Source organism: Apaloderma vittatum, unplaced genomic scaffold, assembly GCF_000703405.1.
Source record: "Apaloderma vittatum isolate BGI_N311 unplaced genomic scaffold, ASM70340v1 scaffold28868, whole genome shotgun sequence".
In the NCBI taxonomy this organism is placed as follows: Eukaryota; Metazoa; Chordata; class Aves; order Trogoniformes; family Trogonidae; genus Apaloderma; species Apaloderma vittatum.
The window spans coordinates 1-22,033 of record NW_009732875.1 but is presented as its reverse complement, the minus strand read 5'-3'; the positions used below and the strand labels follow the sequence as shown (position 1 = coordinate 22,033).

At 43.0% G+C, this 22,033-nt stretch overlaps 2 protein-coding genes across 2 annotated transcripts; both read right to left on the bottom strand.

The window, feature by feature from the left end:
• CLEC3B (C-type lectin domain family 3, member B) lies at positions 1-4,329 on the bottom strand. The gene is given in 4 exon segments (XM_009875681.1): positions 1-191; positions 194-388; positions 1,379-1,477; positions 4,215-4,329. Coding segments are annotated over 4 exon segments (600 nt in total).
• Positions 4,330-9,005: 4,676 nt separating this feature from the next.
• EXOSC7 (exosome component 7) lies at positions 9,006-21,245 on the bottom strand (the record flags this gene model as incomplete). The annotated part of the gene is made up of 7 exons (XM_009875682.1): positions 9,006-9,153; positions 9,763-9,918; positions 10,274-10,397; positions 12,123-12,193; positions 16,095-16,260; positions 20,371-20,465; positions 21,144-21,245. Coding segments are annotated over 7 exons (819 nt in total), but the record flags the coding sequence as incomplete, so codon positions are not given.
• Positions 21,246-22,033: the final 788 nt, after the last annotated feature.

Here is a 22,033-nt window from a genome sequence, read left to right as displayed (position 1 = left end):
CTACACAATCATGAACTGACAGACGTAGGGCAGCTGGTCCCTGCACCTCTTGTCGAACCACTTGCCTGCAGCAGCCCCTGACAACGCCGCGCAGTTTTCCAGCTTGCCGCCATCAGGCTGGGTGGTGATTTCAGTCTCCCAGTTCTTGTAGCGGACAGGGCCGCCTGTCATGTCGACCCACTTGCCCTCAGGAGGCCCAGCCAGATCTCCGCCTCGGAGCTGATGCTCTTGCGCATGTAGTCGTAGAGAGCGTCGTTCTCCTCCCCGTTCTGCGGGGTGCTGAGTGTGCCGCCCTGTGAGATGCAGCTCTCGCTGGCTTCGTGATATGTCTTGGTCTCCGAGAATGCAAGAAAGCATTTTAGGTGAATTTTGGTGCCTTTCAGGCAAACTGAGAGGTTACCACACAAACAGGACAAAAAGAGACAGAAAGGGAATTGGTTTTAAAAAAGCTGGGGAAAGAGGTGGACAAGTGACAAAACTTCATTAGTTAGCCTGCACAGAGATCCTTTGGCAGCACCAAGTTCGTGGGGATGTGCTCCCCTCTCCCACTAACCCACAGCCCTGGCCTCACTCTTCCCCGGCTGCTGCAACACTTTCTCTCTGATGAGATTATAATTATTTTTTTTTCAGAGGCCAAGTTAGTTGCCAGGAGGGCTGAGGTGTTAGGAGTGTTTTGGAAAAAAGTCTGCACTTTCAATTCAACCATCTTAAGCATGCAAGTGTGCGAAACACGTCCTTTTTTTTAATAGGCTTTGATCAGAAATGTGTATGCATAGCTTGAGGTCTTCAGAGGGAATTTCTGCTTGCCTGATTTTATTGTTAAGAATAGCAAATTATTATATATTTTTTAAACTCTAAACCCCAAGAGTGTAGGGTACTCTGGCCAAACAATAATCAATCAGACCCACACATTAATATCCACATAAATGAATGTGAGCTTGGATCTAAAGCCTTGATTTTGCTCATGCTCCTTTTCTTTTAAGGAGAAAATTCTTGCATTTTCATTTTACTTCTGTTTCCTATTTGCAAATCCCTCCTATCAGTGTCAGTGGTGTTTGTACAGAATACCTGCGGAGCATGGCCGGCAGATGGACAATCTGGGGATTGTCCTCTGTGTGTGCTCAGTGAAGCGTGGTAGGACTGACCTCCAGGGAGGTTCCCTGGGCTTCAGGCAGAAGAGTAAGCTACCTTCGACTAAAGCACAGACTAATCCATTACCCGTCTGTCTAACTCATACAGGAAAGTGAACATCTGGTTTAGTTTCACAGAAATAGCCGCAGCTTTACAAATGGGAAGCTCTAACCCCTAAGCATTATAAGCATTATAAGCAGCTCCTCTCGCAAAGCAAAAGCCGTGCCACCTTCAGCAGATCCTGTACCTGTCTGGAGTGCCTGCTTTTCCTTCAGTAGAGCAACCTCCTGAGAGATGTTGTCAATCATGGCCTTCAGGTCTTCGATCATTTTGAGGCTCACTCCATCTGCTGGGGAAAAGCCAAGGAAGGAGCATAAATATTGGCTGTGTTGCCTGGTGAGGGAGCTGAAGCTGTTCCTGTTGTCAAAACTCCTCGTTTCTCTGCCCTCGAGAAGGAGGGGCAAAAGGGACCTGCAAAGCCAGTACAGGTGCACAGGAGGAGAGCATTAAACCACTTTACTCATTGCTCAATTAACCTCAATGAGTTGGCTTAACACCGAGGCACTGGTTATTATTTGGTTGCCTTTGATGAAAACACTTGGTGGGAAATAGCTAATTAATGCCTTTTTTTTTTTTTTTTCCATGCAAGCCTCTCTTGCAGCAGAACTAAAGTCATTTAGGTCTAAGTAGCATCCAAGGGCCACAGCAGGACACCACCCGTCAGTCTTGCTGAGGCAGCTCCTTACGTGGTTCCAGCTGGGTTTGCTGGTGGGTTCTTGTCTGGAGGGTCCCCACCAACTGAGGGGCCATGTCTCCTTGATAACTGCCTTTTTCACCACCCCTTTCCCAAATCCCAGGCCACAAGATGTTCCTACAGCAGCGAGAACTCTCTTGCCCAATTTTCCTCATTCTAATTATATGCTGAATAACAAACACATCCCTCTCTGCTTAATTTTGATTATTTAACTATCCTGATAATAATTCAGATCTAAATCTGCATAGATTTGCCTGGGCAGGCATCGGTCAGTTCGTCCCCAGGCAAACACATAAAAATAATTAATTCTGTTCTCCAGAGGGGCAAGCATTGCTCTGGTTTGCTAAAAATGTTCCCAGCCACCTTTTTTTCCGATCCCAGGTATTTCCAAAAAATGTCCCAGCTGGAAAAGTCTGGTCTCTTATTAGAGTCCATTCCCTGGGTCAGAGGAGGAGATGGAATACACTCACGCTGGGTTTATTTCAGTGTAAAATCTTCACAGGCATTTTCAGCTACAAGATCAACAAGAAATTTTGTTCAGGGAGAATTTACTGAACTGGAAAAAAATCACTGGGGAGCAATTGGAGGGGGCAAGAAACTCGGCAGCAGGCAATGCGAATGCGCAGTGTAAGCATTTCCCAAATGCTATGGTTTGGCTTTTTGTGTTGAAACAGCACCATTTTTGTTCTGAAACAGATCCAAATGTAAGCAATAATAATAAAAAAAAAAGGTTAAAAAAAGAAAAAAAAGTTTGGCTCAAATTGTTTTCTTTTCAAACATTTGCGGTTTGGCTGCACGTTTTAAAAATAAATAAATCCAGCCAAACACCCCAACCCTTTGGGGGATTCACCCTGCCTGCCCCTCCCCAGCGAAGGGCAAGGGGTGAGCTGGGATGGGAGTGCTGGAGGCCTGAGATGGGGAAGGAATGGGGCCATCCCACCGAGCCCCAGCCCCTGTGGCACGTGGGCAGGCAGGCTCGGACATGGTGAGGGGCTGGGGGGGAAGGGGAGCCTCATAAAGGGATTTTTAGAGCTTTCCTCCCTCTTTCTCCTCCACTGGCATTGGTAAAATTCAGAAAAATGCTAACCAAGAAACGCTGGAAGTTTCCAGTAAAGGCAGGGCAGCTGACCTGCTGCAGGGCTGGAGGTGGCTGGCTAAAAAATGCCAAGTTTGTGGTTTGGGTTTTTTTTCCCTTTTCCCCACAGAAAACTGTATCTCTCCTTTGAAAAGAAACTCCCAAGCTCTCAGTGAAAACTGCCACCAGCCGTTCGAGATGGCTTGGTTTTCAGGACGCCCTCCTACAAACCATTTTAAATCAGAGCCCAATTTTCCTGTCAAAAAGGTGATTTTTCTCCCACCTTCATGTCACCAATTGGTTGCAGTGATACGGAGAAAAAAAAATCAGATTTCTCTAAGAAATGTATCTCTCTCCCTGGCTACTTCCAGGGCGTGCAATGCATGTGTGTACCCCATAAGAGCCTGAGGAATATTTTTTTTTCTCTGGAAAGCAGCCACAGGCTAGAGATGTGGGATGAGCAACAACACTGCGATTTCATAGAAAGATCTAATGGGATATTAAAAAAAAAGGAAAAATTTTCTTCAGCGTGGGATCTGAAAATAACCACTGGCTGAGCACGGAGATCAGCCAGGCCAAGTGAATTCCTGGGATGTTTCTCCTTCGTTCCAAGCAGGAGATCCACAGTGGCAGGCTGCGACACCCGCAGCTTCCTTACCTGCCCTCTCCTGTAATTAATGTGTGCTGAATGGGAGGGAGAAAGGATTGGACAGTAGTGGGGAGGAAAAAAAAAAAAAAGGAAAAGGAAAAGTAAAAGTAAAAAATAAGGATCTTTTTGTGTACACTGCCCTGTGTTAAGGCTGAGTAGTGGGCACTTGCTTGTGGCTTGGCAAATACCTGGGGCAAGTGTTTGAAAATGAAGCTTCACGCTGATATTTAATGGATTGTTTACTGTCTTTAAATCCATGACGGCAAGCTGTCACTTGCCACCTATTTGCTTCTGAAAAATTCATGAATAGGGGGTTTTAAAGGCGGAGGTTTTAACAGAGGGAAAAGTTTGGAGTTGGCCTCTGAAACCCACCCCAAGCTGTCCCGCCAAATTTATGCCATGTAGGAGACACAACAAAAACATTTCGATATCCTCACTATTTAAGAGAAGAGCTGCTCCACCACTCCCATGGGAGTGGGGGAAAAGAAAGAAGACACTTTACGAAGGTGTTTTATAAACAGTGTCATTAAACCACCAGAGTAATTGCATCCCCCCCAGCCTCCCCTCAAAGCTTTCCTTTCAAGGAAGGTGCTGCCACTTCTTACCTTTCTTGGAAACTGCTGGTTTTGGCCGGGCTTTGGAGTTTTGCTGACCAGAAGAGACTTGGGCAAGGGAGAGGACGAGGATGAGGAGGAGGAGGCAGGCTCCCCGGATCGCCATGCTGTCTGGCTAGATCAATTTAATTTTTGCAAAGCTTAATTGCAATCCTCTGTTCTGTACAATTAGCTACATGTTAACCTTTTTTTTTCCCTCTGTAGTAACTGCAATAAAGAATCAGTGCAATCATTTAGCAATACAGAATTCTAAAAAAAAAAAAAAAAAAAAAAAAGGAATGAAAGCCTGCTAAACTGTGAGCCCAGCTTGGGGCAGTCTCCTACGTTTTTGAAGCGGAATGGCGCAGGTTTGGTCGCATGGGGCAGCAGGTGTGACAGAGCGGCCAGGTGCTCGAGGGAGGAGAGGGGCCAGCCCAGCACAAGGTCCTGAGTGGCGATTTCTGGTTTATCCCCTTGACAAGGGGCTGCTGCAATCCCCACAGAGGTTTTTTTGGTTTGTTTTGTGGGGTTTTTTAACTTGTTCAAAGCGTAGGACAGCTCTTATGGCTTCAAAACCCAGTCCCACCCTGCCAGTTATGGCTCCCCCACGAGGCGGGTGCCAGGCAGCCCTGTTGTCCCATCCAGTCCCCTCTCCCCTGCCCTGGTGCCCATTTTTGCTTTGCTCTTAAGATGGCCACAGTTTGAGGGCAGCTTCCAGTGCAACAGGTTTAGACCTCTGCTGCCCTGCCCTTTTCGTTTCACCTGGGAAACCATAGAAATGCAACACTCCGGTGGGTCCCAGCCACCCAGGGACCCATGGTTAGGGATTGCTGTCAGGCTCCATACCAGAGCCATCTGTTAGACACACAGCAAAAAGAACATTTTTCATTTTTTCCCCTGCTGTGGCAGGGCATGAATCAAAGCAAAGGCAGGCAAGCAGACCTGTGGCCAAGGAAAAACTGGGAGGTGCTGAGTTACCAAAAGTACTTTGGGTACTTAAACGCTTCTCAAGAGTCAAGAGAAAGGAACGTGTATGTAGGTGTCTAGCATCTCCTGGGCTCCATCCCAATTTGGGATAGTCCAGGGTGGAGAACGGTAAATCCCCAGGAGAAACAGCTGGGAGGCTTGTTAGGCACATCAGAGAGAAAGGGAGCGCATGCTGGGGGAAGAGATACTCACGGAAAGATTAATGGGAAGGGGAAAAGTTATAATTATGCCAATAAACTAGGTTTGTGCCCATGATTTTTAACATCTGTGCAGTTGTGGATTTTACTTCCCAGTAAAAGTGCTTGACTCCCTGTTTCCAAGCCTGGTCTCCCAGTCAGAGAGAGAGCAGCTCCTGTTCGCTGCAAGAAAATTGCTTTGAGATGAAAAAAAGAGAGGGTAGAAGATACTGTGCTTAGGGAAACTGTGCCAGGGCTGCGAGGAAAGGGCTAGAGAAGTTTTACGTGGCTTTGGGAAACTCAGTGAGTAGGCTGTGAGGGTGAATTTGGATGGCTTTCAGTTAGCAAAACAGTGGCTGGAATAAGCCCATGAAAGGCAGCTGGATGCTCCTGGCAGCGCCACAGACTTGTGGTTTTGTGAAGGAAACGGGCAGCGAGATCAGAGGCTACTTTGATTCAGCTCCTAGGAAATGACCGGGTCGTGCCAAGCCAAGAACTGAGGCTGCGCTGCCGCACAATGGCTGGAAAGTGGAAGGGCGGGCTATGTACCGGTATTCACACAGTTATTATCAAGATCGGCAATGCCCAGCCCTAGCTTTTGGAGGCGAAGAGTTACCAGCTCAAAGGCAGGCCAGAATGGTGCTGAGTGATGTTCAATCTTTGCCTGCAGCCCCCTCCTCTGGGACAGCTCCTGTACCGCCGGCACAGACAGCAGGAGAGAAAAGGGGAGACCCCAAAGCATCTCTCATTTTTGGGACTAACAGAATAAAGTCTCTGATGTTCCTTAGCTGCTGCCCAAACTCATGTGCTGGCATCACTCCTGATTTCCACCAGCATAAACAACATCATGAACAGGTTCAAATGGAAAGAGACGAATCCATGGATCATTGTTTTCGAGACCAATCGAGAAGAAATGCGATAATAGTTCAGGAAAGGGTGGTTTCCGTAAGGACAATGATGGGGAAAACCAAGGAGTCAGCACTTTACCAAAATGTTATCCCCAGCACCAACCTGAGGAAACTGGCTCTGAGCCTGAGGAGGGAGGATCCCTTGCCATCACATCCCACGGCGAGCACAGCTCACATCCCTGCCTCAACATTCACCAAGGGTCACAGGATACAAGGATCTGTGCTAAAGGAGATCCTCGGGCCTTAAACCAGACACAAATGTGGAGAACTTGAACTCAGGTGCTCAAAATCCTACTGCTTCCAAAAGGAGCTGCACCAAAGGAGTCGTCCATCCTTCCGTTTGAAGCGCGTAGCTCCTGCAGGCTAGGGATAAATCTGGCTTTACTGCTTGTTATCTGTGTCCCAAAGTCCAATCAGCCAAAGGAAAACTGTAGTAAAGTGTCTAAATCTAACACCCAAACTCTGGAGAAATTCCTAATTGTGTAAGTTTGCTGAGCAGGCAACATAAAACAGCCTCTTTCAGCCTTGAGTGAAGTCCCTGTTGAAATTTAAGTCAGTTTTAGGACTGGTGAGCAGCAACTGATTTGCTCTCACACGGCTGTGGATGCTGAACTTGGCATTGTAAGAGAATTTCAACACATGTATCCCTTAATTTTTTGAATTTAGAGAAAAGTGAAGAAAGCAATCCATGCCCTTGAAAAACCTCAGCAGATTAAACTAGGTGCTACTATGCTGAGCTTAATAGTGTGGAGGGCTTTGTAGCCCTCTCCTGCTTCAAGGGGACTGTCCCTGTCAAACAGACATTTAAGCTAGAGTACACGGGAGAAGAAACAAAACCCAAAAAGGTAAACTGCAGCTGACTGCTTTTCAGGCAACACAAGCAGGAGGTGCTGGACTCCTCATCTCTAGCACACAGATTTCAGTCTCTCGACACTCCCAGCAGAAGCAATTAATTTCTGGGACAAACAGAGAGCTATCCCGCTCTGCAGATGTTTCCTCTTACTTCTACTGGACCTGAGTCAATGAAAACGTGGCAATATCTGCACAGCAACACAGGGAACTTTCCACTAGCCTAGATGGGGCCGGGAGCAGTCTCATTTGAAACCTCTATTAAAAAAAAATCTGACTGCTATTTTTGTTTGATATGGAAGGGAGGGGTTAAAGAGTTGAGAAAATAGAAACAGGCAGTATAGCCCTTAGCATGCCTGAGAACCACAACCTCAAAGATTTCTTGGCAGATGTTGTATCAACAAGGAGAGCTGTGGGCCCTCTTACCCCTGTTGGAGCTCCGTTTGTCCATCTGGGATGGGAGCTGGTAGCAGCAAACGCCCAGGGGTGGCTGAGACCAATGAGCAGCTGCGTTAATACTTTTGGCCGGGCTCGTTATTTCTATCTTGGGGGTAGAAGCCACCCAGCTCTGAACTGGAGTCACATTCCCTGGCTCTCACAGCAATTAATTTAAAATTAAAAGGATTCAGAGAGGGGACAAGCAGCACCTTAAAGGGTTTTTAACCTGCCTGCTCATTATAGTAGTGGCTACACGTATCTGAAACATGCAGTAGTATTGCCATCACCTTGAATAATCATGTGAATGCCACTGCTAGGAAAGGATTGAAGAGATTTGGGGACCTTAAGTACACCATATACTTTAATGTGATCATGATTATTCGTTTGAGCCATCATATGTTTTATTCTGTACTTACAGCTCTCCTTCAGCTAAACCCTTCCCTTTCTCCCCACCAGACATGTTTCAGTCAAGAGAATGTTCTTAATCTAGTTTTGGGGTATTAAAACAGGAAACGCAGAAAACCCTGCTGAGGAAGAGCTGAATGATTTCCTAGATTACCGTAGTAACTTTTGCCATAATGTTTGTTCAAAAGGATACTTCTAACACTTGTAGCTGAAATATCAACTTCTTGAAAAATAACTTTTTCCTGTGACTTCTTCCATATGTTATCTCTCCCTGTCCTGCCAAACAAACAGCTTCTACTCTTTGCTGGGGCGGTCAGCTGATGCGGGGAAGGAATTCACTTCTCTGAAGATCTGGGGATACAACTTGATTGCATACCCCGTCGGCCACCTCTCTCTTGCCCTTACTGACAGCCACTATGTGTTTCCACCTGAATCATCAAACTCTTAAAAATTAATTTGTTTCTCCTTCTACTGTAGCCACGCCCCTTTCTCCTCAGCCCCCATGAGAGGTTTTGGCTAGGTTACTGTGGTGCCTGTTGGCAAAAGGGACAGGGAGAGCTCCAGCGAGCAAATAAAACTTGTTTTAGAGTATGAATTAGAAACATGGGACCATGCTGCACATAAGAGTAAAACCTAATCACGATTTATTTAAAGAAAAGAAAGATATTTTGAAGGAAGACTTCCACCAAGTGTCGCTCTTGTCTGGATAGTGAAAAAAAAATGTTAAGGCCAAAACTTGGCTTGTGCTGTTCCGAACAACCCCACACATGCTCGAGAACACGTGTGCAGTAGAGTTAAGTGGAACCTGCATCAGTCACCCTTGAGAAGAGATTCTCAGCTTTCCAGGTAACCACATCAATTGCTGCTGGCGTGCTGCCTAAGTGCAGGTAGTTACCCACATAGAAAGCATCTTGGATTTGCTTATTCACACGTACCTGTAGCTTTCTTTACGCTCAGTAACATTTTAAAAGCCTCTTAGACCAAAGGATAAAGGTACTGGAACAAGGATTATCCTTTCTCTATACACAAAGTGACAGGACTGCACAATCAATTAAAAACCAGTTCTGAACGTACAATCAAAACTCATCCTAGAAATCCAACTTTCTGCCGTGAGGACCCCAAACTCTCTTCTTCGTCCAAAGTCTTCTGAAGGGCTATATGTAACGACTTGCCTACTCTTTTTCCCGTCTGCAAGGAAAAGAAAGAAAAACAAATCTGAGAGAGATGGTTACTAACTGGAAGACAGCTCTCGTGGAACACTTGCTTTTGACAAATACTCTCCCTTTACATGATTCATATAAAGCAGCTGGCATAATAAAAATACGCTCGTAATTAAGAAAAATAACAGTGGTGGAAGTTTCATTTTAATTTGATGAAGTTTTGGAAAAATGTACACATAAAGGTGGTGCTCTGATTCATCCAAGACATGCAATTCTATACTGCCCAAGGACCTTAAAACAGGTAACAGAAGGTTTTCTTTACAGGAATCAACTCTAGCTGTGGAAAACCAAGAGGACTAGCTCCAATTCCGGCCTCTACACTTCCCACATGTACAACTGTGGGAAGACATGATGTCGTTGCCATCTTATTCCTGCTTGCCTCTCCTAAGGAGCAGACCATAAGAAAGCCTAAATGCTGGCAGCTTCCCCACACTCTCTGCAACCTTCAGCAAGTCCCTTGTGCATGTAATAAAAGCACCGAGATCTCTGCTCCTCAGTCCTTCCTGCAGCTTTTCATACACTCAAGTTCCAGCTCATCCAGCATCAGCCAAGGCAGTAACTGCTCAAAACTCCTTACCTCCATCATTTCAAAAATACTCTCAGGATCCAGGCTACCTTTTCCCACTTTCTTCATAGAAGTGAGGGTGCCTTTACTGGTCACAGAAATGAGCAGGCTGGCCAAAGAACAGGCTGCTTCTTGAAGGGTGGCATCCACCACGTGTCTGTATCCAATCTGTAAGTCAGCAACAAAATGCTGTGATAGTTTGCAGTTGTCTAAGCTCTTTATTAAGAGCTCTGGATATCAAGCAAGGAGTAGGTGAAAAATAATAAGCAATTCTTCCACATGCAAGAAGATGTATTTTAAGAATGCATCAAGTAGAAACCTGCAAGTCAGAAGTGGAAAAAACCCACCCTTATTCAGAAGAAGTTCTTCTCAATTAAGAAGCCAAAGATGAATGAATGTTTACATAGTGGACACCAACCACTTGTGTAACATAAGTTTTATCTCTAGGGAAAAAATAAGTGGCAAGTGAAGTCAATAGAAACTGAAGTCTCCAGGCAGAAGGTCAGAAATTAGTCAGGCTTACTTTGCTCAGTGTGACAATGCAAGGCACATTATCCACATTAAGTCGAATGCAATCGTAAGGGTCATCAGACAGCTCAATCTCTTTAGAGCCTTCTTCATCCTCCAAAACACGCACTTTGGGTATTCTGTGAAAATAAAATGTGCAAAGTCATTGCTAGAACAGGTAATGAATACAGCTGTCAGACAGTCTCAAGGCCAAGGAAGTGCCCTTTTCCTCTAAATGAGTCTAAACGTTTAGAAAAAAATCCAGAATGTCATCAAGGTATTTAACAACTCACTGAGACTAGGAAGAAAACATTGTAAGTGGGAAGATATTTAGGGTAAGATCATTGTATTTATATCAAACTGTCAGAATTTGGACTGATTTTTACATTAACATAGGGGGAGAGATTCTTTAGGAATTTGCACAAATCAATTCTGAACACTTATTTGTACATCTGCCTGGATCTACACGAGAGACATCACCAAGACCGAATCCTTTCGCAGTGCGGTTCCCGACCTTGCAGACAATAGTCAAGTTGTCAGAACTACAGCAACCACATTGCCTGGCAAAGCTGCTTTACTTGGCAACTTTTATTCATCTGTTTTGACGCCCATGGCAAATCGGGGCAGAAATCCGTACAGCAGGACCGAAGTTACCTAAGAAGCGATGGTTTCTCTCCTTGGCATGCTGCAGACCCCAATCTCACAACCACAAAACCAGCTCTACCCCGACAGGTGGCAGGTCTGCCCAGTGAAAAACCATGACAACTGCAAGGCTATAACAGGCTATAAACTCCAGAGCTTTTGTAACTCGCTTATCTTCCACTGCCTCGGTTGCATGCAGGCACTTTCCACCAGGTCAAGCTTAATGCTGCGTCCTGACACCGGAGCTACTTGCATGTTTTGCAAATATCGACATCATCACAGATAAATCAAGCCTTAGGCACCTTAGAGGCATGGTTAAGAAGTAAGTTTGCTGCCTGCTATCTTTTTGAGCATGATCTCAATATAATTTTTAGAACACAATGAACGATACTAAACTTCAAGGAGTAAATGTTCCCCCTAAAAACATTCATATTGTCACTGTTCCATGCCTGGAAGGGATGCACCGAGTTGGGTCAGCCACATGAAGGATTTAAACCCTGTAATTCTTGCAGAAAATTCCTTAAATTAAAATCTTGGATTTATTCAGCCCTGAAGAAAAATGTGTTCATAGCTATTATAAAAATGGCTAGAACAAGATTTTGAAGATGAAACCAAGGTTTTCAAATGCCTATCTTAATATCTAAACATTCATAGCTTCAAAATAAAAACAGCAACTTGAGCTCCCTGCTCCGGGTTCCAAGGCAGAAAAAGATCTGAAAACACGCTGGTTGTAAATAGGTTATGAAAGGCACATAAGGCTCAGAAGAGGGACACACATGTCAAGCGAAGTTCAGAACACTAAATCTGAAGTGACTGGAGTTACAAATCAGTAGTCACATTGACAGAAAGCTTCTTATTCAGGACCATCCACGTATCAGTAAATACCACTGATTTTAAATTGATTTAAAAGGCATCAGCACAAAGACCTCTAACCGCATGCAACAAAACCAGAAGGCCAAGACATTTTTTTTCTGGATCTGGCTACCAAACAAAAGTTATATTGTGAACCTAATCGTGCATAAAATGTAATATAACACCCTATTAGAAACTGAATTAAAGTAATGTTAGTTCAGGGTACTTGAATGCAAATGGACTGCCTTGTACCTGAACGCAGGTTGCCCTGGGTATTTTGCATTTAAATAATTAAACATTAAAAATGCTTCCCTCATGGAGAAGCACCCCTCTTCCAGCTCCATCCACACGAAATGAGAACTGTGCTTTACCTTGTATTGAAGAGAGCTGCCTTCACCGCAATAGAGATTGCATCAAAGAGGTTCCCACCACATTCCAATAACTGGGGAGAAAAAAAAGAATCTCTTTAAAAGAAAATCAGGCTAGCACCTTGAAACCAAAGGCAAAAAATTAAGAACCAGAACAGGTTTTTAAAACACAAATTTGTTTTTAAAGCCTATCTGTGAAAAAAAAATGGCAGATAGGAAATTAAGATTTCAGCTAACTGTACCATACCTGCAAAGCAGACGAGTGAATGCACTTCATAATAAAATGAATTATAGAATTTAATAACAGAAGTTGAAATGAAACTGCTGCTGTTCTTAGCCTTCTTCTGCTAAGGCTCCAAACCAGATTATGACCAGAATAAACTTGCCACATTTACTCTTTAATGTTAAATCAAGCCATTCCATTTTCTAGACTTTGTTTCAAAGAGGAGTCTTTTTCAAATATCAGCTGGACAAACTCAACCAGAAGAACTGTTTTCAAAGTAGCAACACAGACTGTCACCCAGAACATGATACAAAAAGCTAGTTACGGAAGGTAATAGCTATGAAGGCACATCGTGATTCATTCTCTATTCTTCAAAGAAAAGGAGGTATCAGCAGGCTTGTCTTGTAGCTGAAAGGGATCTAAGGAAATCCTGATGTCAAAGGCTGCTGGTTGATAATGCTGTTGTTTGAATTAAAGCAAGCGGAGGGAGGCTGGCTTAGCTTCTTCCCATGGAGATGAGGGGAACAGACAAAGAGCAGAGCAACGCTGTGTACTAGAGAAAAAAGGCAGGGCTCTCGTAACCAGCAACACCTCTGTGGGTCGAGACACAACTCAAAGGATGCATTTGGCCACAGTCCAGCACCAGTTTTCTGGCAAACTTTGCTCTCACCTGCCAGTACTGTTCTACCAACACACACATCCCCAGCAAGCACCTGGAACCACTTCAGTGGGAGCATGCAGATGCTTCTTGGTTACACTGACCTGCACTGTATGATGACAGCACAAGTTTCGTGAGGCTGAATTTGTTGCTATTCCTTCAAAATCCATTTAAGAACGAGATAAACTCTTGCGCTGGGAGCAAACCACAAATCAGATACTCTGGAAAGCCAGTTTATTTTTATGAAGGCAGATTGAAGAGGGTGAAAAAAATAAAAAGAAGTCGGGGTAGAAAGGTGAGGACAAAGGTGATCAGATTACTTCTTTGCCAACAGCTGTTGGATACAGAGAGGTTAACTTGCCACTTGCAGAAATTATTGGATTATGGGATAACACAATAAGTCCCACAATATCTTTGTTATTAAGACACAATAATGGGCTGTGCACTGTTGCTAGGCTCACGTCGCTCTCCTAAAGCCTGAGCTGTGGCACAGAGGCGCCTACAGGCTGGGAACACAGCCCGTGTCAGGCGTGGTACGACGAGTCCTCCAGAAAGAAATCGATGCTCTCTTCTTGGCCAAAGCACCCTGTACTGAGGTCCTTCTGTTTTAATTTTTATTAAAGATTAGGAAGTGAAAGAGCTCGCACACTTTGACTTTCCTTGCTCAGCCCAGCAGGTTGCTGAGGTTGAGCTATGTGCAAAAGGCTATGCCTGTACAAAAACACCCTGATAAAAGGCTAAAAGCTTCTTTCTGATATCAAGGCCTTACAAGGGGCAAGAAACTGAGGGAAAATAGAGAAGGTGAAAACAGGCTTATAGTTTTGCAGTACTGTGTACAACCACATCCATGAGCTACTCTTTGAAAGAGGAACACCTACTGTTAAGAAAGAAATGCATGTGTGTGGAAAGGTCAAACTATATGTTCTTGACCTTTCTTTCAAGAACATATACCTCAACCTTTCAAAATACGTGCATACCTGTGCGTCTTCACGGTGTGTATAATTGAAGTTATTTTCTTTCCACTCTGATTGTCCAGTGACCGTTGTTTGAGATGCTTATAATCAACAAGGTGCATGACAATTCAAAATGACATGCATGACATTCTCTTTGGAGACCAAATATCTTGAATTTTGTTCACACGCAGGAGCCCAACGCAGCTGCTTTGATCAAAGCGTGCATGGCTAAATGACATTCCAATGAAGTAACTCAAGGTTCATAACATTCTTTCTGGGTTTTTATCTTTCGGAATGAAAGACTTGAAAACAAGTACCTTCCCACCTGACCACAAGGCACCAGTGTTTTCAGGCTTACAACAGATTTAATGCTTGTTTTGCCTCTGACTTAACTATGCAATTCGAACACCAATGTGAACAATTTCCAGGAATTCTGAAGAGCTCTCTATAAGCACTGTTATTTTATTTAGAATCTGCCTCTCTCAAATGATGAATACTAATATGACTTACACCTCATTCTGTAGGAATGATTCAGCACAAGCAGCTTCAGAAAAATCTGTAAGCATCAAGCACCTACATCAAGCATAAACTACCACATATGCTATACAAGTCTTCTATTTAGAAAAGAAGTAGTACGAAAGCCTGGGGTGGAAAAAACACAAGCAGGGAAGAGAACAAGAGACAAATGTTAACAGTGTCTGTACCAGCAGCGCTTCAATGGCTTACACACACAATCTCTGCAGAACAGGAAGGTAAAAAGTCTCATCAAGTTTAAAGTCCTCATTATGAACCTACGACAGTTTCTTTACTGGCACTGGAAGCAAAGCTAAACACGAAGCTCACCACATAATGTAGGTCTTGGAGTTCCTAATTCCGATACAACTAGTAGCATAAAACACCGAGGCCGTTTTATTCTGTAGCTGAGGCAAATCGACAAATTTTTCCAGGAAGAATCAAATTAAAGACCTCGCACAAAAGCCGTACAAAACTACTGCTGCAGTGCTCAGCTTGATGAAAGGCTTTGTTTGTGCAGCACTGACGTGATGTTAAGCAGTACTTTCCTTAAATAAGCACAGCGTTTCATATTCTGTACTTCTACTGATAATTACCTGGTAACCAAAGGCCCCCGGTGTGATTTTTCAGAACTACCACTTCACTCTCTATTAAACCACACCAGGCTTCAAGCAGCCAGTGCCTGGGACTGTGAAAACACTCAGCACCAGTAAGTACTGGGTAATTCTGTATGCAGGCTAAGTCACGGGTATGTACCACATCTACTTCAATTAGGCTAATGCTGCTGCTTTTTAAACACCTAATGGACTTACTTTTCCATTTGTTTACATCTTCGTCTAAATGTTCCTGTTTTGTTTAACAAGAGCCCATACTTAATGTTTTTGGCAATATAGCTTAACATTTTGCAAATCATTCCACAGGAGTTAATGGATGCCTGTGAGGAACAACATGTTTTCAGTTACAATTGGACAAATAGAAACTCAACTTTGGACCAATAAGAACTGGAAACAATGCTCAAAAGAGTCTGACCTGAAGCCTTCCATTAAATTCTCGTAAGAGAGTGCTTTAAATACAGCATCATCTGGACACTGAGCTGCTGCCTGCATAAGATTTATAAGCACAAAATTCAGTTTCCATTTTTTAACAGGAACAAATATTCAGCTTCTCTTCTACATTCAATACACGTATATAACCTTGATCAAAAAGTGCCTAGGCTAAAGGTAAATTTTGCCTGAAAAGTTTCTATTTTACTTTACTGAATTAATACTGATAATAGTGCAAAGCGGTAGACAGGATAGATGGTTATGTTCGGGCTTGAAAAAAAGTTTAGCCTTTAGAGGCAACTTCCTTGTCAGCATAAGATCACTGATTTTCATCTGAGACTGGAGTGTTTGGTGTTTTACAAGTTCTGCAGTGGAGCAGTGGCATCAAGAAGAGTAGAAAAAGAGCCAGATGGATGCAGTGATTACCTATCACAGGTAGATTCACAAGAAAATGGCCAACCATGCCTTGAAGCACTAAGTCACATTATGAGAAGTGGGTTTTATATATTAAAATACATATGGTTTTGCTAAGTCAGTCAGCGCCTTGGCAAAACCTCGAATCTTAGTTTCCATTTCCTTACTTACCAATACATCGACATAGAGAACCCAGCAGTGCTCCCTGGGATTAATACAAAGTGATTTCAAGTCTACACTGCTCTCGCTGCTAAATACTCCATAGAGCGTATTTGCTATCTCTGTGCCAAGTTCTTCTCCTCCTCGGCCTTCAAATTCAGGAGTAGCATTTGCAGAACTAGATAAAGAAAGAAAAAAATACTTTAACTTCCGAAGTGGCCAATACTCAAAGAAGATTGCTTAAATATAAAGAAACATCTAAGGATGTATTTGGACAAGAATAAGCATCCTACCTGTAAAGAAATTATTTCCATTTTGCATAAGAAAATATCTTGATGCAGCTGCATTTTGCTACAAACTCCAGTACTAGTAAATTCCACTACTATCTTCAGTTCCCAAGTTACAATATTAAAGTTGGTGAACTCTCTCAGGGAGAGACAGAGAGCTTATTTCTTAAGCACCCTCATTTTCTGTCACCTCAATCCTTTCAAAAATAAAAAAAAAAGTGAGAGAAATCTGTCCTAAGTTCAGAACAGCTAACAGGGTAGCCTGCTAGAGCTGAATGTTAAATTAGTAAGAGGCTGGCTAAGAGAAAGACGTGACGGTATGACAAGTGGAGCATGCATTTTTTTAAAGTGACATGACTGCTCGACCTTAATTGGCAATTTCTGTACCGAGTGTGCTCACTGCTGTCAAGCCTCTTACACTCAGCAGCTCGTTACTCTCAGCAGCTGCAACTTACAGGGAGCAGCAACTAAGGAACATTTTTTTCAGAAGGGACCTCACAAAAGCGTGTGGCCTAAACATGTACACAGCTAAGAACAAAACTCTAACCAATGAAAGAGAACAGGCCTACAAAAAAAGAACCAGCCAAACAAAAACATTCCCACCTCCAAGTCACAATGAAGTAGAGCAGAAATGTCCAGATACGTAGACAGCAAAATAACGAAGTGATGTTCTGAACTCAACCTCTGGTTTCTAGAGAGGGCAAGAGCATTTTCAGGCCTATGCCCCGTGGCACAAGTTGCACAGCTGTGTTTGTAAATGAACTAGTCAGACCTCCTCGGATTTCATTTCTCATTCCAGGGCACAGGAAAGGAGCTGGTTCCACAGAAGCATTTCAGTATGTTCAAAATCTCCAACAGCAAAGCCCTGCATTCTCCCGGCTGGGCACCTCCCAGGCCCATTTCTCATGTATGTTTTGTGTTTATCTGATGATACAAACTCCCAGCTCTTCCAACAGGCACACTCAACACACAGCAGGAAACAAAGTCTCAGAATATAAACCCTTTAAAAAAACAACTACAGAACCACATCATTTAGGTATGACTTAAATCATCAAGTGAGCTGGACTGACCAGAATGCAGAGCCTATCAGTTTACATATAACCACCTCTTATTATTCTTACCTGTACGAATCACCTCACAGTAGTTCTCCCTACTTGTTCTTTTGCAGAACTGATGAAAACTCAGAATGCCAGCAAGAGGATTCTACAGAAGTTATTTGCTGCATCTATAAGCAAACAGCACTATACGTGCTTTAAAAAAAAATTAAAAATTTCTGCCAACCAAGCCCATACCTATGCTTCCAGACTGTATCTGCCATGTGAATAAGCACTGCAAGTACGACACACAATATTATTCACAGTTGTGTTAATATCAGACACTAATTTTACACAGTAGGACCATATTCCAGTAGAAGTAAACTCTGGAAATATGCCCAGTCAGGTCTTTAGTTGTATTAAACAAGCATTTAGCCATCGGAGCAGCTTTCACTCCAGTTAACTGGATCGTTCTGTTTAAGTATGGTTATGCAAGCACTATGATGATTTCTGTAAGTTGAAAAGAATTACACAAACCTCAATCTGTAGCTTATTATTATTCCTAAATGCAAAGTTTTAGTGAATGCATTTTTTAATTATAAATGACTGCCTTCTTTGACAGCAAGTAGGAAGAACGTGAGACTCAACAGGAATATCACTGCAAGTTTCATTGCATTTTAATTTTATTGTTATTTTAAAACTTCAGCTCCTTGCAGTCAAAGTGAAATCAAGAAGTAAAGTTAGCAGGGTACGTTTAGAATAACTATATGGTAACTACTGCCACCTAATGCTCATGGATTATTGCAGTGATTTATACAGAGTAAAATATGAAAAGGGGTTGTCTAGCATACCAGGAAGACAAAATGCCCCAAAAAGTATTTTACAGAGCACAGAAAAAATTTAGTAGTGGCCAGGCAGAGCAAAGAATCTGCTCCCAAGCAGAAAGTGATTTCAGAGTCTTTAAAAACCATTTCAGTGTGACATTGCATAACAATCATAGAATCGTTTAGGTTGGAAACGACCTTTAAGATCAAGTCCAACTGTTAAAACCACAACCCCCACTAAAGCATGATGCTTTCACCACACATTTCTACTGAATTTCAAAACCCATGCGGTCACCAGGCAAAACTTCTCTCTCACAGCATGGCCTGCTGCTCAGGCCATGAATATACTATAATCTATAGTGTGAGTAATTATAACAGAAATAAAACAGTTAATGAATTGGCGCCTCAGCTCAAGAGAGACAGGGAACTGCTTGAAAGAGTCCACTGCAGAGCCACAAAGATGATGAAGGGAGTGGAACATCCCCCTTACGAGGAAAGGCTGAAGGAGCTGGGTCTCTTTAGTTTGGAGAAGAGGAGGCTGAGGGGTGACCTCATAAATGTTTATAAATACGTCAAGGGAGAGTGTCAGGAGGATGGTGCCAGGCTCTTTTCAGTGATGTCCAGTGACAGGACAGGGGGCAATGGCTGCAAGCTGGAACATAGGAGGTTCCACAAAAACATTAGAAAAAACTTTTTCCCTGTGAGGGTGACAGAGCCCTGGCACAGGCTGCCCAGGGAGGGTGTGGAGTCTCCTTCTCTGGAGATATTCAACACCCACCTGGACTTGTTCCTGCATGATCTACTCTAGGAGTTCCTGCTTTGGCAGGGGGGCTGGACTGGATGATCTTTCAAGGTCCCTTCCAAGCCCTGACATTCTGTGATTCTGCAAATTAGACCAAAGCTACTTTCCTGGCATTCAAGGGCTTCATCACACCCATGACAGGTTTCACTTAAAGTCGCATTTATTTCAAGTGATCAATACCAGATTTCTATCCTTGCACCAAAAGAGACATACAGTCATTTAAAACAGGAAGGCAAACAGCCCCAAAACTCAAAGAGCAGAAAATCAGACACAGCAGTCTTTCAACATCTATGGCCATGATGACCGTCTTCTCTGGTGCTGATGGGCAGTGACGACACTGCATAGAACAGGGACTTGTTCTCTGTTAATGAATTTCTAGTATTAAAAACCATCAACCCAAAAATCATCTCTGCCAGGGATTCGCACTAAAGTCTGTCTCTAAACAGGACTAAATGTGCTTCTCAGATAGCAGAAGGAAGAGAAATGGAATTTTGGGGCAGAGAATTATATACACAATCCAGCAAGTGATCATTTTCAGCAGCACTAGAAACCACAAATGTTTCAGGAAAAAAGTACTTTAAGATAGCAACCATGGCAGTCAGAGTTTTTATTATTAGTTTCAACAATATAAAAGCTAAGTCGAACTTACAGGAACTTCACTTGGGTATGCAGCATATCGAACAATGCTCCCCTGCTACCACCCAGCGGCAGTCTGGAAAAGCATCAGAGTACCAACAGCATCTCGTTTCCCTTTACAGAGCTGCCTCCACATTTTGTCTTTTGGATCTTTCTGGAGGCTAGAAGTCACCTTTCCCTAGCAGCACAAGCACACAAGAAGTGACTTCTCTAAAATTTAGGCTTTTGGTCTGTGTTGTCAGAGGATTACCTATTCCTAGAACTGACAAGATCTTTCCTATGCAACATTGCCGCACATTTCCCTCCTTATGAAGCAGAGATTAACAGGATATGGTAGTTTCATACACTCTGGAATAACACCGAGACGTCACTGTGCTGCCTCAGAGCAACCTGGAAAAAAGAGCTCTCAGTCTTTTCCTATCTTCCTTCACAATTCGAGCGCTATGAAGACTGTAAGGTCAAACATTAGTCCACTCATAGCACAAAGCCAGGAATTCGATTAAAAACAAATGCCATTTTAATTAATGAAAAAATATATCAAGAATGATCAATAATATATCAATAAACATGATAACAAGTTCTAATTAACTTTTGCACCTGAAGCTTACAGTGTTGCTTTTTTTTAATCTAAACAAAAAGGTTTGTACAGAACACCCTTCAAACTCCAAATACTAGATCTATTTCCTTCTCTTCTAGTATACTAACCAGTCAACAAAGAATTCCAGGTAACCTTCATCTGGTTTCTCTAACTTCGGTGTCCCCATTTCAGCTTTGACACCCACCAAGACATCCGTGTGTCCCTGTTAAAACAAAAACGTGGCACAACTGAATTACAGTCTCAGAACCACTTGTTTAACTTCAATGCCTATGGCAAGCTGACACTTCCACCTTTCTGTTCTCCGCATGTTCTCTGTATCAGCATGAACTTAAAATAACATGAAGGTGTTTTTTTAAAAAAGAAAGGTTTCAGAAGGACATTAAGCCTGAGAAGACTCTTCAAATAACTACCAGATATATTAGCTTTCTCTAGGTTAAAAAGGCACTCAATATTCATGACTATTCCTAATGTTTTGATTCTGCAAAGAGCTATTTCTGCAGAACTTCTATAATACAGCACAGCATATTTATCTCCTTCACAGGCATCATGTGCCAGAAGTAGTTTTGCTTCTCTCTAAAGGAACAGAATTTTTCCAGGGATTAGGTGCAACAGTGATTTCAGTTTTCAAGATTAAATGTTAGATTAGTTCAGACTGGAGGCTGCCCTGATCTTTCACAGTAAATCAGCTCAAGAAGGTTAATGCAGCTTGAATCAACTGTGTATCCTGCCATTATAACCCACACTTCCAGTTAGTGCCATGCATGCGTTCTTGCACGAACACAAAACCATCTACAAACATCCTCGGTTTACCTTAAGACTCATCACATAAACCAGAAATTTCATCAGCAAGGTACACACAATCCCCGGGAGCTTCACCTACCAGCCTTACTCTCGCAGATCCACTTGTGTTTGATACAACCTCTGTTTCTACTTCAGCACATCTATAGTCTTCACAGCCACGACCATCTAAACGGAGATCCTCCTAAGTATGATCAGACATTGTGCTTAAAGACATCAGTAATGAAAAACTATAAAAAAAAAATAAATTTGATTTTAAGGTTTCCTTCTCCTAAGCCACACACAGCAGTGAAAAGGATATAAGAGCAATAAGATTTCATCACCAAGTTTCACTTATGAGTACAACAGAACCAGATGTACTTTTCCATTTAACTCTCATTTATCTAGAGCTTGCAACAAGCTCTCTGCAGACAGACATGAACTCCCACACTAGGGCCCTCCAATCCCCAAAAGAAAGCTTTGGACTGCAAATGTGTGAAAATCTTAGCTTTAAAAGGTTCTTTACTTAACACAATTAGAACCCAAAAGAAAAAAATAACCGACCAGCCTTCCAAATGCTTTCAGCTTGTAATTCAAAACCAGATACTATACAGCTCGTCGCCCCCAGAATAAGTTCTCTCTGCAATAAAATGAAGTTTCCGTGCTTTGCAGAAACTACAGTCCTCTTATCTTGGGCATTTCTCCCCACACATCCTTCACTCTTTCTCCTTGGCCCCACTCACTGCTCCTTAGCTTAACAACAGGCTAAAGCGCTACGCAGCAACAACTCGAGAAAGAGCGAGGCGAGAGGGGCAGATAGAACAAGATATGGAAAAAAACCCCAGATTCACGTCCTGTCCCCAGCCTCTGCTTTCTGTCCTGACGCTCTCTCCTCCGTGAGACTGAACATTATCACTCCAGAGGCTTCCCCCCTTGACACTGGGCTGGGGAAAGCCCCCTCCCTCCCTCCCCACAGGCCACACTAGAACCCGC